General features: G+C 39.0%; 1 protein-coding gene across 2 annotated transcripts; it reads right to left on the reverse strand.

Moving 5' to 3' along the window:
* Nucleotides 1-1,625: 1,625 nt before the first annotated feature.
* Nucleotides 1,626-13,827, reverse strand: LOC110706551 (endoplasmic reticulum-Golgi intermediate compartment protein 3-like). 2 transcript variants are annotated; one of them, XM_021884479.1, is made up of 13 exons: nt 13,378-13,827; nt 9,434-9,507; nt 9,237-9,320; nt 8,672-8,752; nt 6,995-7,075; nt 4,105-4,197; nt 3,394-3,573; nt 3,178-3,245; nt 3,016-3,067; nt 2,711-2,764; nt 2,537-2,629; nt 2,252-2,318; nt 1,626-2,103 (listed from the first exon to the last, which is right to left on the reverse strand). In XM_021884479.1, exons 1-13 carry the CDS (start codon nt 13,517-13,519, stop codon nt 2,012-2,014), a joined length of 1,161 nt encoding a protein of 386 aa, XP_021740171.1. In that variant the 5' UTR covers nt 13,520-13,827; the 3' UTR covers nt 1,626-2,011. The 2 variants fall into 2 exon arrangements, with proteins under 2 accessions (XP_021740171.1, XP_021740172.1); XM_021884480.1 differs by lacking the exon at nt 2,252-2,318.
* Nucleotides 13,828-20,317: the final 6,490 nt, after the last annotated feature.

A 20,317-nucleotide genomic window follows, 5' to 3' on the forward strand; every position in this document is an offset into this window, starting at 1 on the left:
TATTAGTTGGTCAAAATCTGCCCTTAATTTCCTTAATCTCAAGTAACAATCTTGAAGGGATTGAATTAAATCATATGGTCCCCATTTTTACCTGCAATTTCAAACTTGTAGCCTCTAATATTCAGCATAACAGAACAATCTTGACTTCAACAAGGTCGTTGCTTGGGACAACCTTGTAAGCTTGAATCGCCTTTTTCTCTAATAAATTACGAGTATTAAATTATTAATTATAAATTACTTACTTCTCAGTCTATGGTCAATCAATAATCAAAATTTTCAGTCTCAGGACACACCTAATACAACGAAGTTGAAGACCTTTGTCAATGGGAAAAAATAAAATAAAATCAATATACGGAGCAATGTAATAAATATTTTGAGACGAATAGAGTATACAAATGAAGTACAGAGTACGGGAATAGTTGTCACTCTTCCTAGCAGTTAAGTTTTGCCCATTGTCCAGTTTTCACTTTATTAAGAGTTGTATTTAGTGAGTAGGTAGTTTTATTGTTAAGTATGTAGAGCAGTAAAAAAGTAGAGAGAAATGAGGAGAAATTGTAAAAACTACGTTAATTACTGTCTTTTAAAGATGAACCAAATAGAAAAATTGGACAATCTTTAAAAGACGAAGGGAGCATTAGATAACGCTAATCGCATAAATATTGTTGCAAAACAAAATGCGCCAAGACAAATGGACTAGAATCCTTGCAAGCTTGGCCATTGGTACAACGTCCACACTTAAAGACATAGAAATCGATAAGAGTAAGTGGATTGGACAATACTAGAATATAGACATTATATTCCGATAAACTCATACCATGCTTTTAACGAAGTCATTTTCTCCACTAAATTCAGCACCACTAACATTAGATTACAATCATCTCTTTTCACATACAAACACACACAATCTATCTAGTGTAGTGGAGGGCAGGCCACCTTATCATCACTATTCTTGATTCTTATTCTCCCTTCTTTTTGGAGAGTGAGTGAGTTTTGACTTCTAACGTTCATACATAAAAAGTTACCTAGTGGAAACTGCAGAAAATTTTATCGGTAGGCAGGCAGGCTATCAAGATTATTCTTGATTCTGGTTCTTTAAAAACTCGGGAAAATATTCTACAACTACTAAAATTGGAACGTATAGTATCGTTTTGTTTACTCCAACTATTTTTGGTGGTGATATGTGATTTATATCAGTCTTAAAGAAGGTAGGTGTTATGTACTGATATTTGTTTGAAGGTAGGTATCGCGAAAAGATAAAGCACGACAAAAATGTGCTATATCGAGAAATATGAACCTTCAATTTAAAGCTCAAGGTAACGATGATTTACTGCTAGATGTTGATGTTTCCACTTCATTTTGAAATGAGTCACTTCAGATTTGGTACTCAAACTGAACAATAGCTTTTGGTACTCAAACTGAACAATAGCTTTTATAACGCAACTAATAATTGCCCCAACAGACGCCCAGGTGGCTCGTGCATGATACAATTGCGAGTATCAACTTGTGCCGCCCAGCAGAATTTGCACAACCTAGTGACAGTGATAGATTAACCTTGAAATTACGCGATGACCACTAAGATGAAGCAGACAAAACATTCTAATTGTTAGCTGATTTACAAAGAAAAATAGATTTGCAAGACTGATAGCTCGGAGGGAGTGTTAGAATGTTATTTTGGTCTCAAGTTATCTGTATACCAGAGGTCTAGGACAACTACGAATTGGCATCCACAGTGAGAAAATGATGTGCTCTCATTTGTGAATAAAATTTACAATTGTGGTGCAGCAAGAAAGCATTAGAGATACATAACAAAGAAAAGATCTAGAATTCCTGAATGATTTAATAAATATTGAAAGAAAATCTATCCTTAAATTATGACAAAATTGTTCTTGTATGATCAGACTATCTGGGACTGCATTGCAGCTAAATATTGTTTCCCTTCTGCGTACAGACATGAATCAGGAAGCTTGTGAAACTTCGACAATTGCCCCTAGTGCTGCTAGCTAAATTTCCCTTAACTAAATTTGCCAATTTCCATCTTCTTCTTGATTGCCTTTTGCCCATGATAAACAAAGGAGTCTAGAATCCCCGAGACAGTGAAAACACCTGAATCAACAAGCCAAAAGTACATACACTACATAAGACAGTCAAAATGCTAAAGGAAACTGCTAATGAGGAAAGATAGTCAAGCGATTAGGGTAGAAATGGGATGAGAGTTTTGAACTGCAAATGCAACTGTGAGAAAGTATGCTACCTCCAACTATTGCACAAACATTTGTCAAGAAGTGTAAAAAGGAAATGTGTTCCTCTTTAAAAGTCACCTAAGCATAAAACACGGAATTATTAGAATATTTATGCTAGTTTTCTTTGATAATTTTCTGAAATCAAATAACAGATCCAGATGATAATGCACTGAATCAGGTTTAGTTACCAAAAAATCTCTTTGAAATTAAAACGTAGGATATACATTTGCCACAAAAGTTCCAAATGTTTACTAGTAAAACAGGACATATCTTTCAGCCTGTAAATATGAGCTCACCTTAATTGGAGATAGATCATAAAAAAAGAAGACTCCAGGCAGAGTTGAAAAGTGGCCAGCACTAGCACTCTTAAAGTGCTCAGTGACAGAAAACTACAAGGAACAAGGTAAGTTACTGTCACCATATTGCTACACTGAACAGCTTCATGTTAATAAATTGAAACCAAATTATACCTGATTTGAATTAATAGCATGCCCATTTACGTCTGTGTATACGGTAGGTACCACCTGTACAACAAATGAAGTTCGATTAAGCATTAAACAACAGGCCCACTCCTTAAATAGAAAAGCTATAACTTGTGGATGAAAATAACACCGAGTAACAATACCCATTGTCTGTTGGCTATACAATGGTAGTATTAAAATTAGAAACTGGATTTCAGAAGCCCTATAGACTACATATACCACCCCCCCCCCCCCAATGAATGAGCTGAACTGTAAAAAAAGAGAAAGAACAGTACAAAAGACAGCAGACTAACCTTGAGAAAGTATTGGTACATCCCATTTGGTGTATTGTGTGTCCAGGTCACACTAAATTAAAATCAAACAAATTAATTGATTGTGGACTAATTAAAATGCTTTAATTTCACTCAAATACTCAAATACACCGAGTACAGAAAGACAGGGAAGTGGAGGCATACCCATCAAGGGGGTTTACAACACCAGGAAAATAGTCACCAAACGTCAATCTATTGATTTTGTGACTTATCTGCAAAAGAAAACATCTGCCACCCATTAAAAATCCTCAAAATGATAACAGCAAAAAGAATGAAAGTACAGCAATATGCTTTCAGAAAAGCAATACGGAACGAGAGAATGTTTCAAAGAAACAAGATAGCAGCACCAATATGACTTACATTGAAACTATCCTTTTGGAATGCCAATAAATCATGGACATGAACTCCTGACTGTTGAAAGCTTTTTCCAGGTGCAAAATGAAAATTTCCGGCAACCTTGTTGACTTCCAAAAATCCATAAATATTACATCCTTCACCTTCTTCATCCTTAACTTTTTGTAGAAAACCTTCCCTTTTACACTGGATGTCACAGGAAAAGAAGATAATGTTAACAGGACATACATTGAAGACTGGCAGGCACCGTATCAAAAATCACAGATATTTTACAGAATAATGCATTCTAAGAAATATAATATTGGTTTAAATTGTTGACATATACAAAAAGTTAAAAAGTGAAATATGATACAAAAAATTTCCAGTATACACAACATTGTTCCCTAGGAGTATATTGCAAATAACTAATGTAATTCAATTGACAGCATGTTATAAATATAAATTAACAAGGATAATTTCATACAAGTCCCCAAAAAACCAAGACAAATGCTGCTCCCGCATTGAAAAACACATTGGCATCAGTCCTTTCTATTAAAACTTTCAAATGCATCCACTAATGGATGTATACTCAGCAGTATAACATCAGTGGATACCAATGTGGTTAAAGCGCTCCTTACCTTCCATAATAAGTTCTAGTTATATTGCAGAATGGCCTCCAACAATATTTTACCTACAAACATACAACGCTATAAATGACAATACATTTAACTAACAAACCTGGTCAATTAGATCAGGGTTTGAAACTGCCCAGCCCTTCTTCCTATATGCTTCACGAACTTCTTCACAATTATTGCAACAATCATCATCTGCCTGCAAAATTACAAAATATTTGCTCACATTCAGGAAAAGAAAGATGTTGTCATAAACAGTGGGTAGATGAAACCAACCTATTCATCTACCCCCTCATAGCCAAGTCGCACAATCATTCAGTTAAGAGATCTCTGTGGCCAAAAGAACTGGCAACGCCACATTCTCAACCCCTCCCTCCACCCCAAATAAACACACACAGAGATAAAAGACAATTATATCATAAAGAAAGACTGCAAGGATATAATCAGGGGACAAAAGTCCTCAAAAACTTAAACCTTCAACTAAGAAAGAGATAAACCCTGGCAGATAAATTCATAAATCTTTCATAAGTACCGAATCTTCAAAAATAATATTGAATGTCAGAGTATCACGTACACTAATCCAATGCTACTTTACTCAATGGATAGATTGATCTATTTTACTTTATCAACCAGGTTGAGAATGAAATTTCGCCTCTTTACAGAAAAATGACCTAGCACCGGCACACCTTTGACTATTGATATCTATACTCAAGTATTTATATAATTTATTGAAAGCATATAATTCAAAGAACACATTGAAACCAAACTATCAAGATCCCACATGACTGCTTTTCTTACATTTTACGGAGTAACAAATAAAAACGGACTGTTAATAAAGTTTGGCAAGGATCATTTTCTCTATGCTATTTGATGTGAAATGGAGTACACTTTCAGAGGATATAATTCATTTTTTTTTAATAGATGGATTCTGCGGAGAACACGTATGAAGCTCATTACTCCAAATATAGTCTGATTTGAGTTGTGCTCGGCTATAGCTCGAACAACCCAATGTTATACAAATCCAAAGTTGACCAAGCAAACTAAAAGGTTGGTTAAGCTTGAGGAAGCTCGAGCTTTATTAATTTTAAAGCTTAGCTTGTTCTGATTATAATTTAAGACATTCAACTCCATTACAAATCTACTTTAACCAAAACCGCCTTATAAATGGTTTGCACCTGCAATATGACTAGGGGCATAGCATTGCATAAAAACATGGAAATGGAGAAACTACATGTTTATGAAAAAAAGGATACATAGGAAATGCAAAAAAGGAATAACACTGATGGACAACATGCAATGTCAAAACAATTAAGCAAATTGATGTCCTCAAACAGCCAATTGTTATAACCTTTATAAATCATTATCTCAATCTGTGTTCTTCATTCCTTCTCTCCTAGCTTTCACGTGTCAAACCCAACAAATAATAAATCTGTAAACTTTGCCTCTCCTCACTTAACTTCTTTTCTCCACTAATCCCCAATCTGAGATACTAGACTCTGTTCATCCTTTTTTTTTTGCTATACTGTATACAACACAAAACAACAGAATCAAGTTTCAGAATCAAACATTTCGTAAGTTGTGCCAAATTTCAATTGCCTTCCTCCGTCTTTTTTAATTCAGCATATGTTACTTCCAAGACACAGCCATGAGAAATCTATGGGAACTTGATTAGCAGTAGCAGTATCTGGGAGCTTTCAGCCTATCATTAATGTGTATGTAATTATTAATTTCTTTTTGTGCAGGGAAAAAGAAACATGTGCGTACCTAAGATTTCCATTTCTCTAGCATTTTCTAAAGCATTAATTATCATGAAATACTTCTCTAACATTTAACAGCATTTTGGAACAACATTTAAGCCATTTGTTTTGGAAGTGTTTGTTTCAGAATCGGATAATTGGCCTCTGGAGTTAGTTTCCATGCAACAAAATGGATAGTAGATCACAATGTAAAGCTACAAAACCTAGGCTACTTCCAAGAGGCTTTCAAATGATATCATGAGTCAAACCAATACCCTGGCATAAACAGAGAACTCAATAATGCCACCTTTCAAATGATCCTTTGAAGCTAATATAACTCAGTTTGATATGCCTAGCTTCTAACAAAGTCTCCCAAAGAAAAGCTAAGTTGCACGAAATGACTCGAGTTCTAGAAATGGGAAAACCTCAAGCCTGAGCTGTTTTCATTAGCACGGAAATGGTGGGGTTCCCACAACCCAGAAGTTTCAATGCTTTTAGAAAAGAAGAAACAAGTGGTTTATTTATAAGATATGCACTTCAGTGTATCCAAACAAAGTCTATCACTAACTGATGCTTCCTCCCCCCCCCCCCCCCCAAATTGCTCCATTTTTCCATTTTAGGAAGTTGCATATTAATTGCACCATTTCTATTTTGGGTATGCATTCATATACTTTTCATTTGTGTTCACACACCAGATACCCACCCACCCTCAATCAAACATGATATTTACCCTTATTCCCTCACTTTTACTCTCTTTCCTTTGTTTGTTGTCCTAATTTTTGTGCCCAACCCAAATTGTGCAATAACGGCAGAAGTATTATCAATAACAAAATATGAATATATATTGTCATGTGACTACTATGAGTGAGAAAATTGTCTGCCCTCACTACTCATAAGTCACAATGGCTGCTAAGGGCCTAAAATAAATGTGCTGAGAAAACACCTGAAAAGATTCCAATTATAAGACTACAATAAATTAAAAACTCACACAAGCTGATGATGCCATAAAACTACAGTAACATGGTATTCTACCCAACCCCGGCCTTTAATCCCAAATCCAAACTTCTAAAGTCTAATGGCTTAGGAGAAATGAATCCTGTCATCAAACTAATCAGGAGAAATGAAGCCTGTCATCAAACTAATCAAACATTCTTGTAATCTTAGGTAACATGATCCAACATAAATGACAGAATAAATATAAATAGCGCGTGTGTGTGAGAGGCTGTGTTATAGCCTAAAAGTTGACACAAAAAGCCATACCGCTTCAGCACCATAACACGAGCCACAATAAGTCTCATTATGTTCCAGCCTGCCACCATGTCTCTGTAACGGCTTCTCAATCTACAACAATTTAAAAAAATTAAGTCAGTATAAATGGCAGAATAAGAAAAGGAATATTGCAGCCAAGTCCCTATTATTCTAGTTTTAATTTAATTTGTACAGGTAGCAAATATTAAATGGAAACAATGGAAATCTGGCTCACATAAGAAGACTGTCCAAAAACATGTACGAGTTATTCAAGCTATCTGGATTCAATCAAGTTTTTAATATCCATTATTTTGAGGTTACGCTTCGAGGCAAAAGATTAGAAAGCAAAAGTTGTAATTTCTTGTTTTTTAAGTCCTTCAAAATTCAAACTTAATTAGGAAGTGATAGGAAAGAGAGTCAACATATCATGTTAGGATTAATTATTGAGGATGCAAAATAAAAATTTTCTATCTTGAAATATATTCAGCAAAGTAATTTAACAAACTCAAGCAAGTAATTTGTCAATCACTCCTAATTTTAACATAATAATTGTCATAGTGATAAGGAAAATTTTCCCATTTACAATCTTTAGTATAAGTGACTTTGAAAATAAAAGTTATTGAAATTGATACTTTTTAAGCATCCTCAGTGGTTGGTATAAATTAAGTCACTGTTAGTATTTCTACCATTTCACTCATTAACATAATAACATCAAGGAACTCCATTAAAAAAAGATACCTAAAAATGCAAAAAGGTAAAGTTTTGAATAATTTGTTTAATTAGGTTGATTATCCTTTCTTTTTGTGAAAATATTTTAATTTCAAGTGCAACATTTATAAAAGGCAGTAAAGCGTAAATTTTCGTAGTATATATATATATATATATATATATATATATATATATTAAAAAAAAAAAAAAAACCTTAAATACATAGCTGTGTTTGGTTAAAAACTAAAACTGTGTTAGTTGATTTTGACTAACTGATTGTATTAACTGATTTGATTCTATTAGCTGATTGTATAAAAGCGTTTAGTAAATAGCTTATTTCTTAAAGTTGTCCAACAAGTATGCAAAATGACCAACAAACATATTGTATTGTGGTAGGGACAAAGGGTTATATGTTCAATGAGGGTATGATTGTCATTTCACCTTAAAATACTTGAATAAGCTAATGAAAAAGCTCCTCCAAACACCTCCTCAGTAAATTAGATTTCAGAAAATGTTCAGTTTAAATAAGATAAAGCCAATCTTAATTGAGTCGATAACACTCTATGTAGGATACAATCCAAGTGTAATTACCTATGCAATGAAGCAGGTTTTAGAGAGTTTTCTAGAAAACATGGGCTCCATTCACGTATATTTAAATATGATATAGAGTCATGGAAAAGAATCAAGTTTAATTAGCAGCATGCATGGTACGTCTAAGAATTTTAGATGGAAACAATACATAAGCAAGGCAAACAATTACCACTCAAAACAGCTCTATATCACTTCATAATTTTCTCATTATGTTATCCCATCTAATGCAGTAGAGCTAACACTAAAAAACTAATGAATTGCCAATATTGTTAAAATAAAGTATCAAAGAAAGCCAAGCTTAATTTTATCTACAAGCATCGTTTCAGAAGTGGAGGATATACTTGCTGTTGCTTTCAAGAGCTGAACACAGCATTACAATTTCATACTAACCTTGGGAGCACCAATACCCTCTTGTCGAGTCTCTATCACATTACCATGGGAGTCCAATCTTTTTTTGATTATGTCATGTTTCTGCATGTCAAAAAGAACCAACACAAACCAATTAAGAAAGTGATAAGGCCATACATCGTAAATTGCATCTCCGCCAATTAAAGGTCCAGAAGGTTTTGCAATTAATCGATCTTTATACAGGCTAAAAGTTCATCATGTAACAAAAGTATGAAACAAAGTGTCCAGTGGGAACATTTTTTCTGCATTGCAATTATTCATAAGCCCAATTTATAGATACAGTTTCTCACCAGGGGAAGGGGGGTTGAGAACCATGTGTCACATTTCATCAGCAGCACAATACATATTTTCACAAACTAACTACCTGATCCTATAATATTAAACTAAAGCTCACCCAAGGCCAAAAGGCTGAGCACATATCGGAATGCAACAGAATAACATAGTATAAGTATTGTTCATTTACAACGGAAACAATAATTCAAGCAAATAAACATTAAATTAGAGAAATATATATATGTGAAGACAATTCACTGCATGGATTACATACTACATCAAGGTGCTGCTCTCCACTAATATCCATAGCATCAAGGCTGAGAATTGAACATGGTAAAGCGGGGAAAGTAACATCAAACTGCATGTTATCACAAAATTGTACATGAGAAACTTTGTTAGCTAAAAGAAAATCAAATCTGAGGAGTAGAATTTTACAAAAACTTTAAGCGAAAAAAAAGGAAATTACATTACATTGATGCGTAGGGTTTCTCCTCTTGAAGTATCAACTACAAGCTGTGTTTCAGTCGCAGCATTTAAATATAGGCCTGCAACACCATAAGAAACACATAATTACAATAATTTAAAGAAAAAGACTTTTCAGGACAAGTGATGAGCTTTAAAACAACTTGAACCCTCTGGCAAGATTTATCTTCACCACACAAAGACAGGAGTTCACAACCATAGTTGATAAATAGAACAGATTTATTCCTAATATAGTTGAATATAGACATATGCAAATTAACCTTCCTATCTAGGAAGGCTAGCATACAATATCTCACCAAACAAAGTTAATTGTACTGCACATTTACATATGGATGTTCTCTTATTAAAAGTATAATCTAGTAGAAGTCATTCCACTTCGCAAACAGATGATAATATACCGGAAAACGCCCAAGTTAAAAGTGCCAATAACACAAGAATGATGCAATATATTTCAAGCATTGGAAATGTCTAACATCAAGGATCTAGAAGCATTTCTAAACACCAGGAATCATGTCCCACATTTTCTTGCTCATAAGTTTTTTAAAAACCAATGACATCACCCGAATAAAGTATAAGATCAACCTCCCTCCTCCCTAAAAACCACATATTTCACATTAAACCACTTTTAGGTACACTTCCTATTACTTTTCTTAATATGTGTCTGCTAGAGATCCTTCCAGACCTCCAGTGGTATTCACTTACGCAAGAAAGAAGCATGGCAAGGGCAGTAACACCAATTAACAATGCAGGGGCAGAAGAGTCAATTGCTTTTATAATTCTGTTAGGGAAAGTTTGTTATAGAGAGAGAAGAATCTTTAAGCAAGTGTTTAGCTGGCTAAGCTTATTTAAGGGAGGGAATTCTGTTGTAATAATTATGCTAAAAATTTTGTTAAGCTTTGCTTAGTGGGAGAGTCCTTTCCTCTCAAAAGAAAGGTGTATTGATTGTTTTCTGTTGGTCATCAATACAATCTATCCTCCTTCCTTCCCTGTTAATTTGCTGTGTGCTGGGTTTAGCTTGCAGGTCAGGCTAATTCCTAGCTGTGTCCCAAAGCATGACAAATATTTCTCTCCTAGTTAGCAACATAGGAAGCTGACATAAATTCATTCAATCAGGGATTTACAGCACCCCAAATCCACATGAAGTCTAAGTTCTTAAATAATTTAAGAACAATAGCATAACTAAGATATCAGCCAGTAATTTCTCGAGGACTAGAATAGGCAAATACCTAAAAGGAAGTTACTTCAACCTAAGAAAAACTGAACTTTTGGATTGGCAAACAACAGCTCATCATAAATTTTAAGGCTGCTTGAATACCAATGGACCAGCCCAAATAAGTTACTTCAGCCTAAGAAAAACTGAACTTTTGGATAGGCAGACAATAGCTGATCTTACATATTAAGGCTGCTTGAATACAAATGGACCACCCCAAATAAGGCACTATGCTAGAAGACTTAACATACCTGGTTTACGGTTTCAAAAAAAAAAAAAAAAAAAACATACCTGGTTTACTGCGCATCAGTTCATGATATATGTTAACACAAGGATACAAGCTTGCAATGTTTGTGTAAGATACCAAACTTTAATTCCCAGGTTGTTTTATGATGACAAGTCGCATAAAAGCAAACGTTAAACATTTTTATTTTTTAGGATAATATTAATGCTACAAGCACATACTAGTATTTAAATTATACGGAGAAGGTTCTCCAGAGGTTACCTCCCTACTCCAGGAATTCATACAAACTGTAATGCATGATAATTATTATTAAAAAAAAAAAAAAACCTTTCGCTCTGAGATGCAATAACAGCTATTCACACTTTATATTCCTTAAGCCATTAGGCTTCCCTATGCAACGGGACATAAAGAAACAAAGACAAGCAACAGGAACTATCTAGATTCTGGATCAGCATCAGGAGCACATGTTTTATTTGGGGAAATTCCAGCTGTTTTGGAATGCCCAGAATATTTATCACTTCTGGCTAATACAGTGTGATACAATTTTTATTTATTTATTTATTTATTTTATTATACCTATCCCTCATAAGATGTGATTCAATTTCACTCAGGAGCAGAGAATTCTGAGTAATTGTTCCCATAGATCCAATCTCTAGCAGAAAGCTGCCAATGGTACATCAAAGACTGATCATTCAAGTAATCGATAAAGCTTCTGATATTTGCCAGAGATGAGAAAAGTCTTGTTAAGGCCTTAGGGGTTTCAAGGGGAGAGAAAATGTGCTAGAAGGGGAATCCAGAAACCCGGGCCATTGAGAAGGAACAAGTTAGTCATTCATATCAATAATTTCATTGCTTCATGTCTGATGGAAATTCTTCTGCTAAATTTTTATTGTCACTATACTTCATAGTGGGAATTTTTTGCAAGCAAATCAGAGAATCAAAAATTTGAACAATAATTGAATTAAACTTTAAAGTTTAAACCATCAAGAAGCTAGCGTGTCACAATTAAATGAAGATCCTTTATTTAAATAACACAACACAATTTGCCTATTATTTAAACAGTTTCTAAGTACAAAATCTAGATTGGCAAGGCAAATTATTTCTCCAAAAAGCAGAAATATCAAAAGCACTAAACCAATGATCTTGCATCAGCTAGTGTTCAAGATTTAAGTCCTTTCAAATGTGCACTTTGAGCAGGATACTACAAGCAAAAAACTTCAAATGACTTCACATATATTACAATTCCAACGTGACGGCGCAAAATCAGGTAATTGTCTCAATTCCTTAAGTTTCCTACACATTTTTGCTATAAACGGAACATTCAAACCTGAAAGAGAAAATCCTAATACTCAAATATTTAATGGTTTCCTACATTATCCATCATTAATCCATTACTCCCAATCACTTCAGTCAATACCAAATTCTTCAATCAGAACTAATAATAAAACCATTGTATAGCACATCCACCTAATAACAAACAAAAATCTACCTAACTCATACCAATCATCTACATTCATAAACCATCTGCCCATTAACATATCCTTATTCAAAAAAATGAATAATCAAGATCGAGCAGGAAAAAAATCTTGAAAATTAAGACAAGAAATTGCAGGAAATATGTAAAACAATAACAATCAAAGATGCAAATCTTATTTTAATTTATCAAGAGGTGACTCGATTAACTATAATTTTGAGGTAGAGGGTAAGTTTTTAAGTACTCGTAAAATAAAACTAGATAACCAAGGTAAACAACTTCTCTAGAGAACAAGAAAACTCAAAAGTAACCTATCATAATAGGTCATCATATCATTTTTGCAATTCCGATCCCACAAATTGCACACTATGAGTAGAATTCTAGTAACAAACATTCAACAATGTTTATAACATTTTGCTGATTCAAGACCACGAAAAATTATCTCTCATTTCATCCTAATCAATAGTAAAATACTCATTTGTTCAGATCCTAAAACTCGATTAACTAAAACTATCCTACACTATTCATCATTGCTTCCAATCATTTCATCCTAATCAATAGTAAAATACTCATTTGTTCAGATTCTAAAACTCGATTAACTAAAACTATCCTACACTATTCATCATTGCTTCCAATCATTTCAATCCAACACATATTCCTTCCTTCAACTAGTATAGCACATCTACCTAATCATCACCAAAATTCAACCTAATTCATACCAATCATCTAGCTTACAAACACAACAACCACATCCTTAGCTAAAATTTCGATACGAATTACGAAACAAATCACAATTCCTCGCTAAATTCAAACACAAAAACCACATCAGTTACATTAACTCAGATTCCAATACGAATTCCGAAAAAAATCACAATTCAAGCAAAGTACAAACACAATAATCACATAATTAGCTCAAAACAATAAATAATCAAGATCAAACAAACAAAAACCCTCAAAATCATAAAAACAACAATAATCATAAAGAAGAGAGAGAAAATTCGTACTAAGTTCGGAGAGAAAGAGGAGAAGCATAACACAAGATGATACAAGAGTGATGACACCACCAGATAACGTCCTACTGTAGAAATCTTCATTGATTTTAGGATAAGCATCCAAATTCCGTATCTTATTGAAAATTCCTTCCATTTTTCCGCAATTTATTTCCTAAAATTCTTCCAAAATTACACCAAAAAAACTGGAAAAAAATGTGGCGCAAAATTGTTGAAGTCTGATAGAATTTGACTGAATTCAAATCAGTTCAACGAGGAATGGATCTGGAGCATAGAAGAAAGTTCTGGAAAATTCTGGGTTGGTTGAAGAGGAGAGAGAAAATGGACAAGGTAGAGAGAGAAAGAGGAGGGAGAAAGGGAAGGAGGAGATGGTAATTGAGGTATTTTCGCCGGAGAAAGAGAGGAGAAATTTTTGAGAGAGTTGCTGATTTGTCTGCTTCGCTGGATCTGCGGTCCAATTCTGCGCCGTCAAATCTTGGGTTTTGGGCCTTTATTTGGGAGAATTATATTGGATATTTAAGCTTTGTAATGGACTGTAATTTATTGGGCTTTGGATTTATTGTAGCCCATATCATATATAGTTGGGCCTAGGGTCTGATTAACCATTGCATATTTTCAGACCCATATATTGCTTAAAATCTTAAATACTACTCTCCTAGTAATAAGAGTATCTTCAATGATCAAATTAAGTAAAATTTCAATCATATACCTTACCATTGGAGTAAAAAATAGATGTAGCTAGATTAAGTATCGTTGCAAGCAATAGCTACGTTGCTTGATTTTTTTAAAGATAACACTTTGTAGCTACAAAATATACTAGCTTGATTATTTGATGTGGCATAGCTTACAAAATATACTAGCTTAAAAATATGACATGTGTATAATATAAAGTTATTTATTTTTCTTCCAAGCTCCAATTAACCATTAAAACACTTTGTAGCTACAAAATATACTAGCTTGATTATTTGATGTGGCATAGCTTACTATTGGAGATGCTCTAAGGCTTTGTTCTTTAGAGCTGTGTTGCTCTGCTAAAAAAATTTATGTTGTGCTGACACCTGCATTGTTTTGCTTTGTTGAAATATGTTCCTTTTTGCCTAGAAACTCAAAAGAACAATGCCTAACTATAATAAGCTGATACTTACTCAAAACTAAATTAATTGATACGGAGTGCGTTTCTTTTAAATATGTTTGTTAATGTATAAATATAGTTGTACACATCTCAAAATATCAAAAATTAAAATTATAAAATGTCGATATTTAGAAGATACATCTTGGGAGATTGGTAACTTTCAAAGCTAGTTGAAATAGAGCTTGCAAATAGTGTGAAAAGTCAAAATGTGTCAACTAATTGAAAATGGATAAAGTGCTAGTTGGAGTATAATTCAGTTTGGATTTTATCCAATTTCAATTCAGATATAAGATTAGTTTGTGTCCAGTTTGAAACTTGTTAATTGAACCCAGCCTGAACATATAAATAAATTAACTGTTTTGAGTTTTTTGGCCTTTGGTTCATGGACCTCATGCTTTTAAGCAATAGTAAAGTCAATCCTTCCAAGACCTATATTTGTCCCACAAACTTTAATCTTTGAAATTAGCAGAACCATATTACTACACGCCTTAATCTATTCTATAAAAACTATATCAACAATCCAAATTTATTTTACTAGTTGTTTGGGTCCAATTTAGTCCAATTGGGCCTGGTCACTGAATGATCCAATTAAAAGCCCAAGGTTAAGGTTCAACTCTCCAAATGTGCTAAAGTCAAAAATCAACATCCTCAAAGCCATGTCAAGGTCAGTCAACGGCCCAATCAGCTTGGCCCAGCCCAACTGACTTCCGGGCCCAATCCGCCTCCTTCATTAGCCAAGGTATAAAAGCCAACAATTTGGTCAATTCTTGGTAAGACAATAAAGCCTCAAGCAACTAAACTCTTGCACAGCTTTCTCTCTCTAATATACTGACTTAAGCATCGGAGGGGCCTTCCTCGGCGTCCCCCCCGAGGCTAGTTTACGTGTATTTGTTGTGCAGGAAACCCTCGGCTCCTGCGTCGTTCGGACCGAGACCAAGTTCCCTCAAGATAAAAGGATCTTCCGAGATTCGATTGTTTTCATCCGAAACAATTTGGCGCCGTCTGTGGGGAACGCTACTAAATTTCGCGTCAGTCATCAAACACTCCGGCAGTCGCCATGACTAAGAGTGGAAAGAGTTCCAAGAAGGCTAAGAAGGGAGGAGGCCGGATTACGGTGAGGGAACGCCAGCCGGTTTATCCCTCCCCGGAGCAAGCCTCTTCCGAATCGGAGGCCCCCATTTCTCCGGAAAGGGAAGCCTCAAGAGGTCCTAGCCTCCAGGAGGAGAACACCTCGCACCACACTCGGCAGCCGGGGCCATCCCCGAGACCGAGTGGCTCAGGTGCGAGGAACTCCCCGCCGCGCCATAGCGTGCAATCCAGGTCACATCCGCGGGAGACTCCTCCCTCCGGACCCTTCACCGAGGAAGTGGCCAGAGCAGTGGCCATCTGCATGGAGTTCCTTAAAGCTCAAGGGACTCCAATCCAGATGCCTGATGATCACCAGCCGAGAAACCTGAAAAGGAGGATCGGACAGGATGATGGTGGACAAGTTCCACCACATAGAGAGCTCGGCCAGAGGTGGCGAGGGGACACCCGAAACTCCAGTAAGGAGAGGAGGAGGAACCCTCAACCCTCTGACCACTCTGAAGCTCAAAATTCCATGGGGCCCTCCAAGGACCCGGAATTCGCCCGCCAAAGCGTTCACGAACGCTTGGGTTCGAGGGAGGTGAGTGTGCATAGCCGCCTCACCTTCCCAGAGGATACCGGACCCCACCCAACCTTGTCTCAGCCGGGGACGAAAACCACTTCCACCTCTGAGAGAGGAGGGAGCGAGGTCCCTGAGGCCGGGTACAAGGGGAAGGCGGTCATGGTTCCATCGAACTCGCCCTTCCAGAAGTGGATTCTGGAAGAGCATGTGCCAACGGTCAAAATCCCGGCACATATTACTTACGATGGTACCTCAGATCCTAAGGATCACATTGCCTCTTACGAGGGGCACATGTATCTGAACCCGAGGTCTGAGGCTACCTGGTGTAAATACTTTCCTACGACCCTCAAAGGTGTTGCCCAATCCTGGATCACCAAAGGGCTCAAGGAAGGCTCCATAACCGGTTGGAACGACCTCTCCAACAAGTTCAAGAGCAAATTCTCAACGGCCAACCGCCGAGAGAAGACCACTGCAGAGCTAATGAGTCTGCAGCAGGCGGAGGACGAGAGCCTCCGCGACTATCTGACTCGCTTCAGCAACGAGTCATCCGGAATCACAAGCCTGGATCAAGGCCTGGCCGTGTTCGCGCTACGGAACGGCCTCCAAGCTGGAAAGTTCCTGGACTTCATGGTCATGCATCCCCCGCAGACCCTGGAGGAAGCCTTGGAAGCATCGGATAGGTTCATCCGAGCCGAGGAGTGGAACAGATCCAGGTCTCAGTCTCGTCCGAGAATTGAGAAGCCGAAAGGGCAGCAGCCCGAAGTCTCGGCGCAGAGGAAAGGGAAGGCTAAGGCCTCAGAACCGTCCTCTGCTGCCGAGCCGAAGAAGGAAAGACACTTTCCCTACACGGGAAGGTACGATTCATACACTCCACTCTCCCTTCCCCGTGCTAAGATTTTCAGCACGACGAAGGACGAGGGGAGATTCAAAAAACCTCGTCCGTTGCCTCCCTGGCATCAGACGAGGGGAAAGGACCAGTGGTGCGAGTTCCATGACTCACCCGGACATCGCACCGAGGACTGCGTCCAGCTGAAGGACCAGATTGAGGATCTGGTCCGCAAGGGGTACCTGAGCCAATACCTCGCGGACAGGCGCGAGGAGAAAAAAGCTGAAAAAGATTCTCGGCAGGACCTCAACTTCGCTCGGAAGAAGGATAAGGGACCTCAGGGCAAGGAGTCCCTCGACATCCTGGTTATTTCCGGGGGAATCTCGCGAGGCACAGCCAAACGCCAACTGAGGGGTCTAACCCATCAGATTCATCAGGCTGAGCTTCGGCAGTCCCAGTCACCGGCGCCGAACATCCTGTTCACAGCCGAAGACTGTGAGGGGGTGGTATACCCCCACGATGACCCACTAGTAATCATTCTGGGCATCGCCAACCGCAACGTCTGGCGGACCCTCGTCGACGGCGGTAGCGGGGCGAACATCCTCTTCCGAGGAGCGTTCGACCAGCTGAGGATGGGAGCCGAGCACCTGGCCCCCGCACCCTACCCGGTGTCTGGATTCAACGGCTCTTCCTCGTATCCTGACGGGAAGATTACACTTCCTGTCACCATCGGCGAAGGCCGAGCAGCTAGGAATATCATGGCCGAATTTTTGGTCGTAGATGCTCCATCTGCATACAACGTGATCATGGGGAGACCCCTCATTCACGGCATTCAAGGAGTCGTCTCCACGTATCATCAAATCATGATATACGTTTCAGACGAGGGACGCTCCGAGAAAATAAAGGGCAGTCAAAAAGAAGCCCGCCGATGCAATCACCTCAAGCCATCCACGTCTCGCCGAGGCGACCGTGGCGATGGGGAGGAAAAGCACCGGGACCGAAACGCCAAAAAGCCGAGAGGCTCAGACGTTTCGGCTAATGAAGCCCCAGACAACGAGAAATCTGATGGGGGCCAAAAGGCTGACTCCGCCTCAGAGCCGAACGACTCTGATGGCCAGCCGCGGTCAGGAAAGTCTGCTAATATTGATAGCAGGCCGGAATTCGAGGAATCCAACTCTAAGAGCATGGAAACGGATGACCTGACCGAGTCAATAGAACTGACCGTAGGAGATCCGAACAGATGTGTTAGCATCGGGTCGTCACTGGAGCCAAACACCCGTGCGGCACTCGTCCAACTCCTACGGGCCAGTGGAGACGTGTTCGCCTTCTCAGCCGCAGAAATGCCCGGGATTGATCCGGACTTCGTCTCCCATAGGCTTAATGTCGACCCCTCCAGTCGACCCATTAAGCAGAAAAAGCGGAACTACTCCGCCGAAAAGAACCAGAACATCGCAGCTGAGGTCGATAAGCTCCTAGATGCTGGGTTCATTGAACCCTGTCAGTATCCGGAGTGGCTGGCCAATGTTGTAATGGTTCAGAAGGCAAATGGTAACTGGAGGATGTGCGTTGACTTCACGGACCTGAATAGGGCATGTCCCAAGGACTCCTATCCGCTGCCGAGGATCGACCAACTGGTCGACTCGACAAGCGGGCATGCTCTGCTCAGTTTCATGGACGCATTCTCGGGATACCATCAGATCTTCATGCACCCCGAGGACCGAGCTAAAACAGCGTTCATAACAAGTTCCGGGTTGTACAATTACAGAATGATGCCCTTCGGATTGAAAAATGCGGGGGCAAACATATCAGAGGTTGGTTGATCAGGTTTTCGCCGAGCAAAAAGGCCGAAACATGGAGGTTTATGTTGACGACTCAATCGTCAAAAGCATAAAAGAAAAAAGATCATGTCACGGACCTAGCCGAAACCTTCGCCACCCTCAGAAAATACAAAATGAAGCTGAATCCGAAGAAATGTGTCTTCGGCGTGAAGTCAGGCAAGTTCCTCGGCTTCATGGTCAGCAAGAGGGGGATTGATGCAAACCCCGCCAAAGTACAAGCTGCTTTAGACCTCCCCGAGCCGAAGACAAAAAGGGATATTCAGCGTCTAGCCGGGAGAATGGCTGCCTTGTCCAGGTTCATCTCACGAGCCTCAGACAAAGGGCTCCCTTTCTTCAAGGCGCTGAAGCTCCAAAATTCAAAAGGCATTGAATGGGGAGACGAACAAAAGTCAGCCTTTCAGCAGCTCCGTGAACACCTGGCTCAACTCCCAACACTGGCAAGGCCAGTCGTAGGAGACATCCTATACTTATACGTGGCGGTCAGTCCAGCCACGGTAAGCGCGGTGCTGCTAAGGGAAGAAGAAAAAGTTCAACAGCCGATCTATTTCGTCAGCCACACCCTGACGGATGCCGAGACGCGCTACCCCTTGTTAGAAAAAGTGGCTTATGCAGTGGTGGTGGCTGCTCGGAAGTTGCGACCCTATTTTGATTCTCATCAAATAGCGGTTCTAACTGATCAGCCGTTAGAGAAAGTCCTCGGCAAGGTTGAAAAAATCCGGTAGACTAGCAAAGTGGGCTTTCGAGCTCACCGAGTTCAGTATCGGTTATCAGCCGAGAACAGCCATCAAGGCGCAAGCCTTGGCAGACTTCTTGGCCGAGTGCTCCTATCAGGAGACTCTGGATGCAAGGAGGAAAATCTGGACCGTCTTCACGGATGGGTCCTCCACCGTGAACGGTTCGGGGGCAGGGGTCGTCATCACCTCTCCCGAAGGCAAAACCTTCGAGTATGCACTAAAATTTTCATTCAAAGCCTCTAACAACGAGGCCGAATATGAAGCAGCCATTGCTGGCTTAGACCTGTGCATATCGTTGGAAGCCGAGCATGTCTACCTCAAGACAGATTCTCAGCTGGTCGCCAATCAGATCCGGGGGGAGTATGAGGCTAAAGAGCCTTCAATGGCAGCTTACCTCACAAGGATCAAATCGACAATTGCGAAGCTGAGATCTTTCGAAGTAGAGCTGATCCCAAGGGGTCAAAATGCTCAAGCGGACGCACTCTCCAAACTTGCAAGCTCAACTCTGACTGAGTTAAGCCGTTCTGTCTATGTGGAGGTGCGCCGAGAAAAGAGTGTAGCCGAAGCAATATCAATCTGCTGCGCTGCACTCGAGCCGAGCTGGATGGATGACATCCTGGCTTATAAACTCAGGGACGAGCTCCCCGAGGATAGGAATTCGGCCTCCAAGATAAAGCGGATCAGTTCACGATTCCTCGTCTTCGGCGGCCAACTCCTCAGAAAATCCTTCTCCGCTCCATTATTGAAATGCGTGGG

The sequence above is a fragment of the Chenopodium quinoa genome, unplaced genomic scaffold (assembly GCF_001683475.1).
Source record: "Chenopodium quinoa cultivar QQ74 unplaced genomic scaffold, ASM168347v1, whole genome shotgun sequence".
Classification (NCBI taxonomy): Eukaryota; Viridiplantae; Streptophyta; class Magnoliopsida; order Caryophyllales; family Amaranthaceae; genus Chenopodium; species Chenopodium quinoa.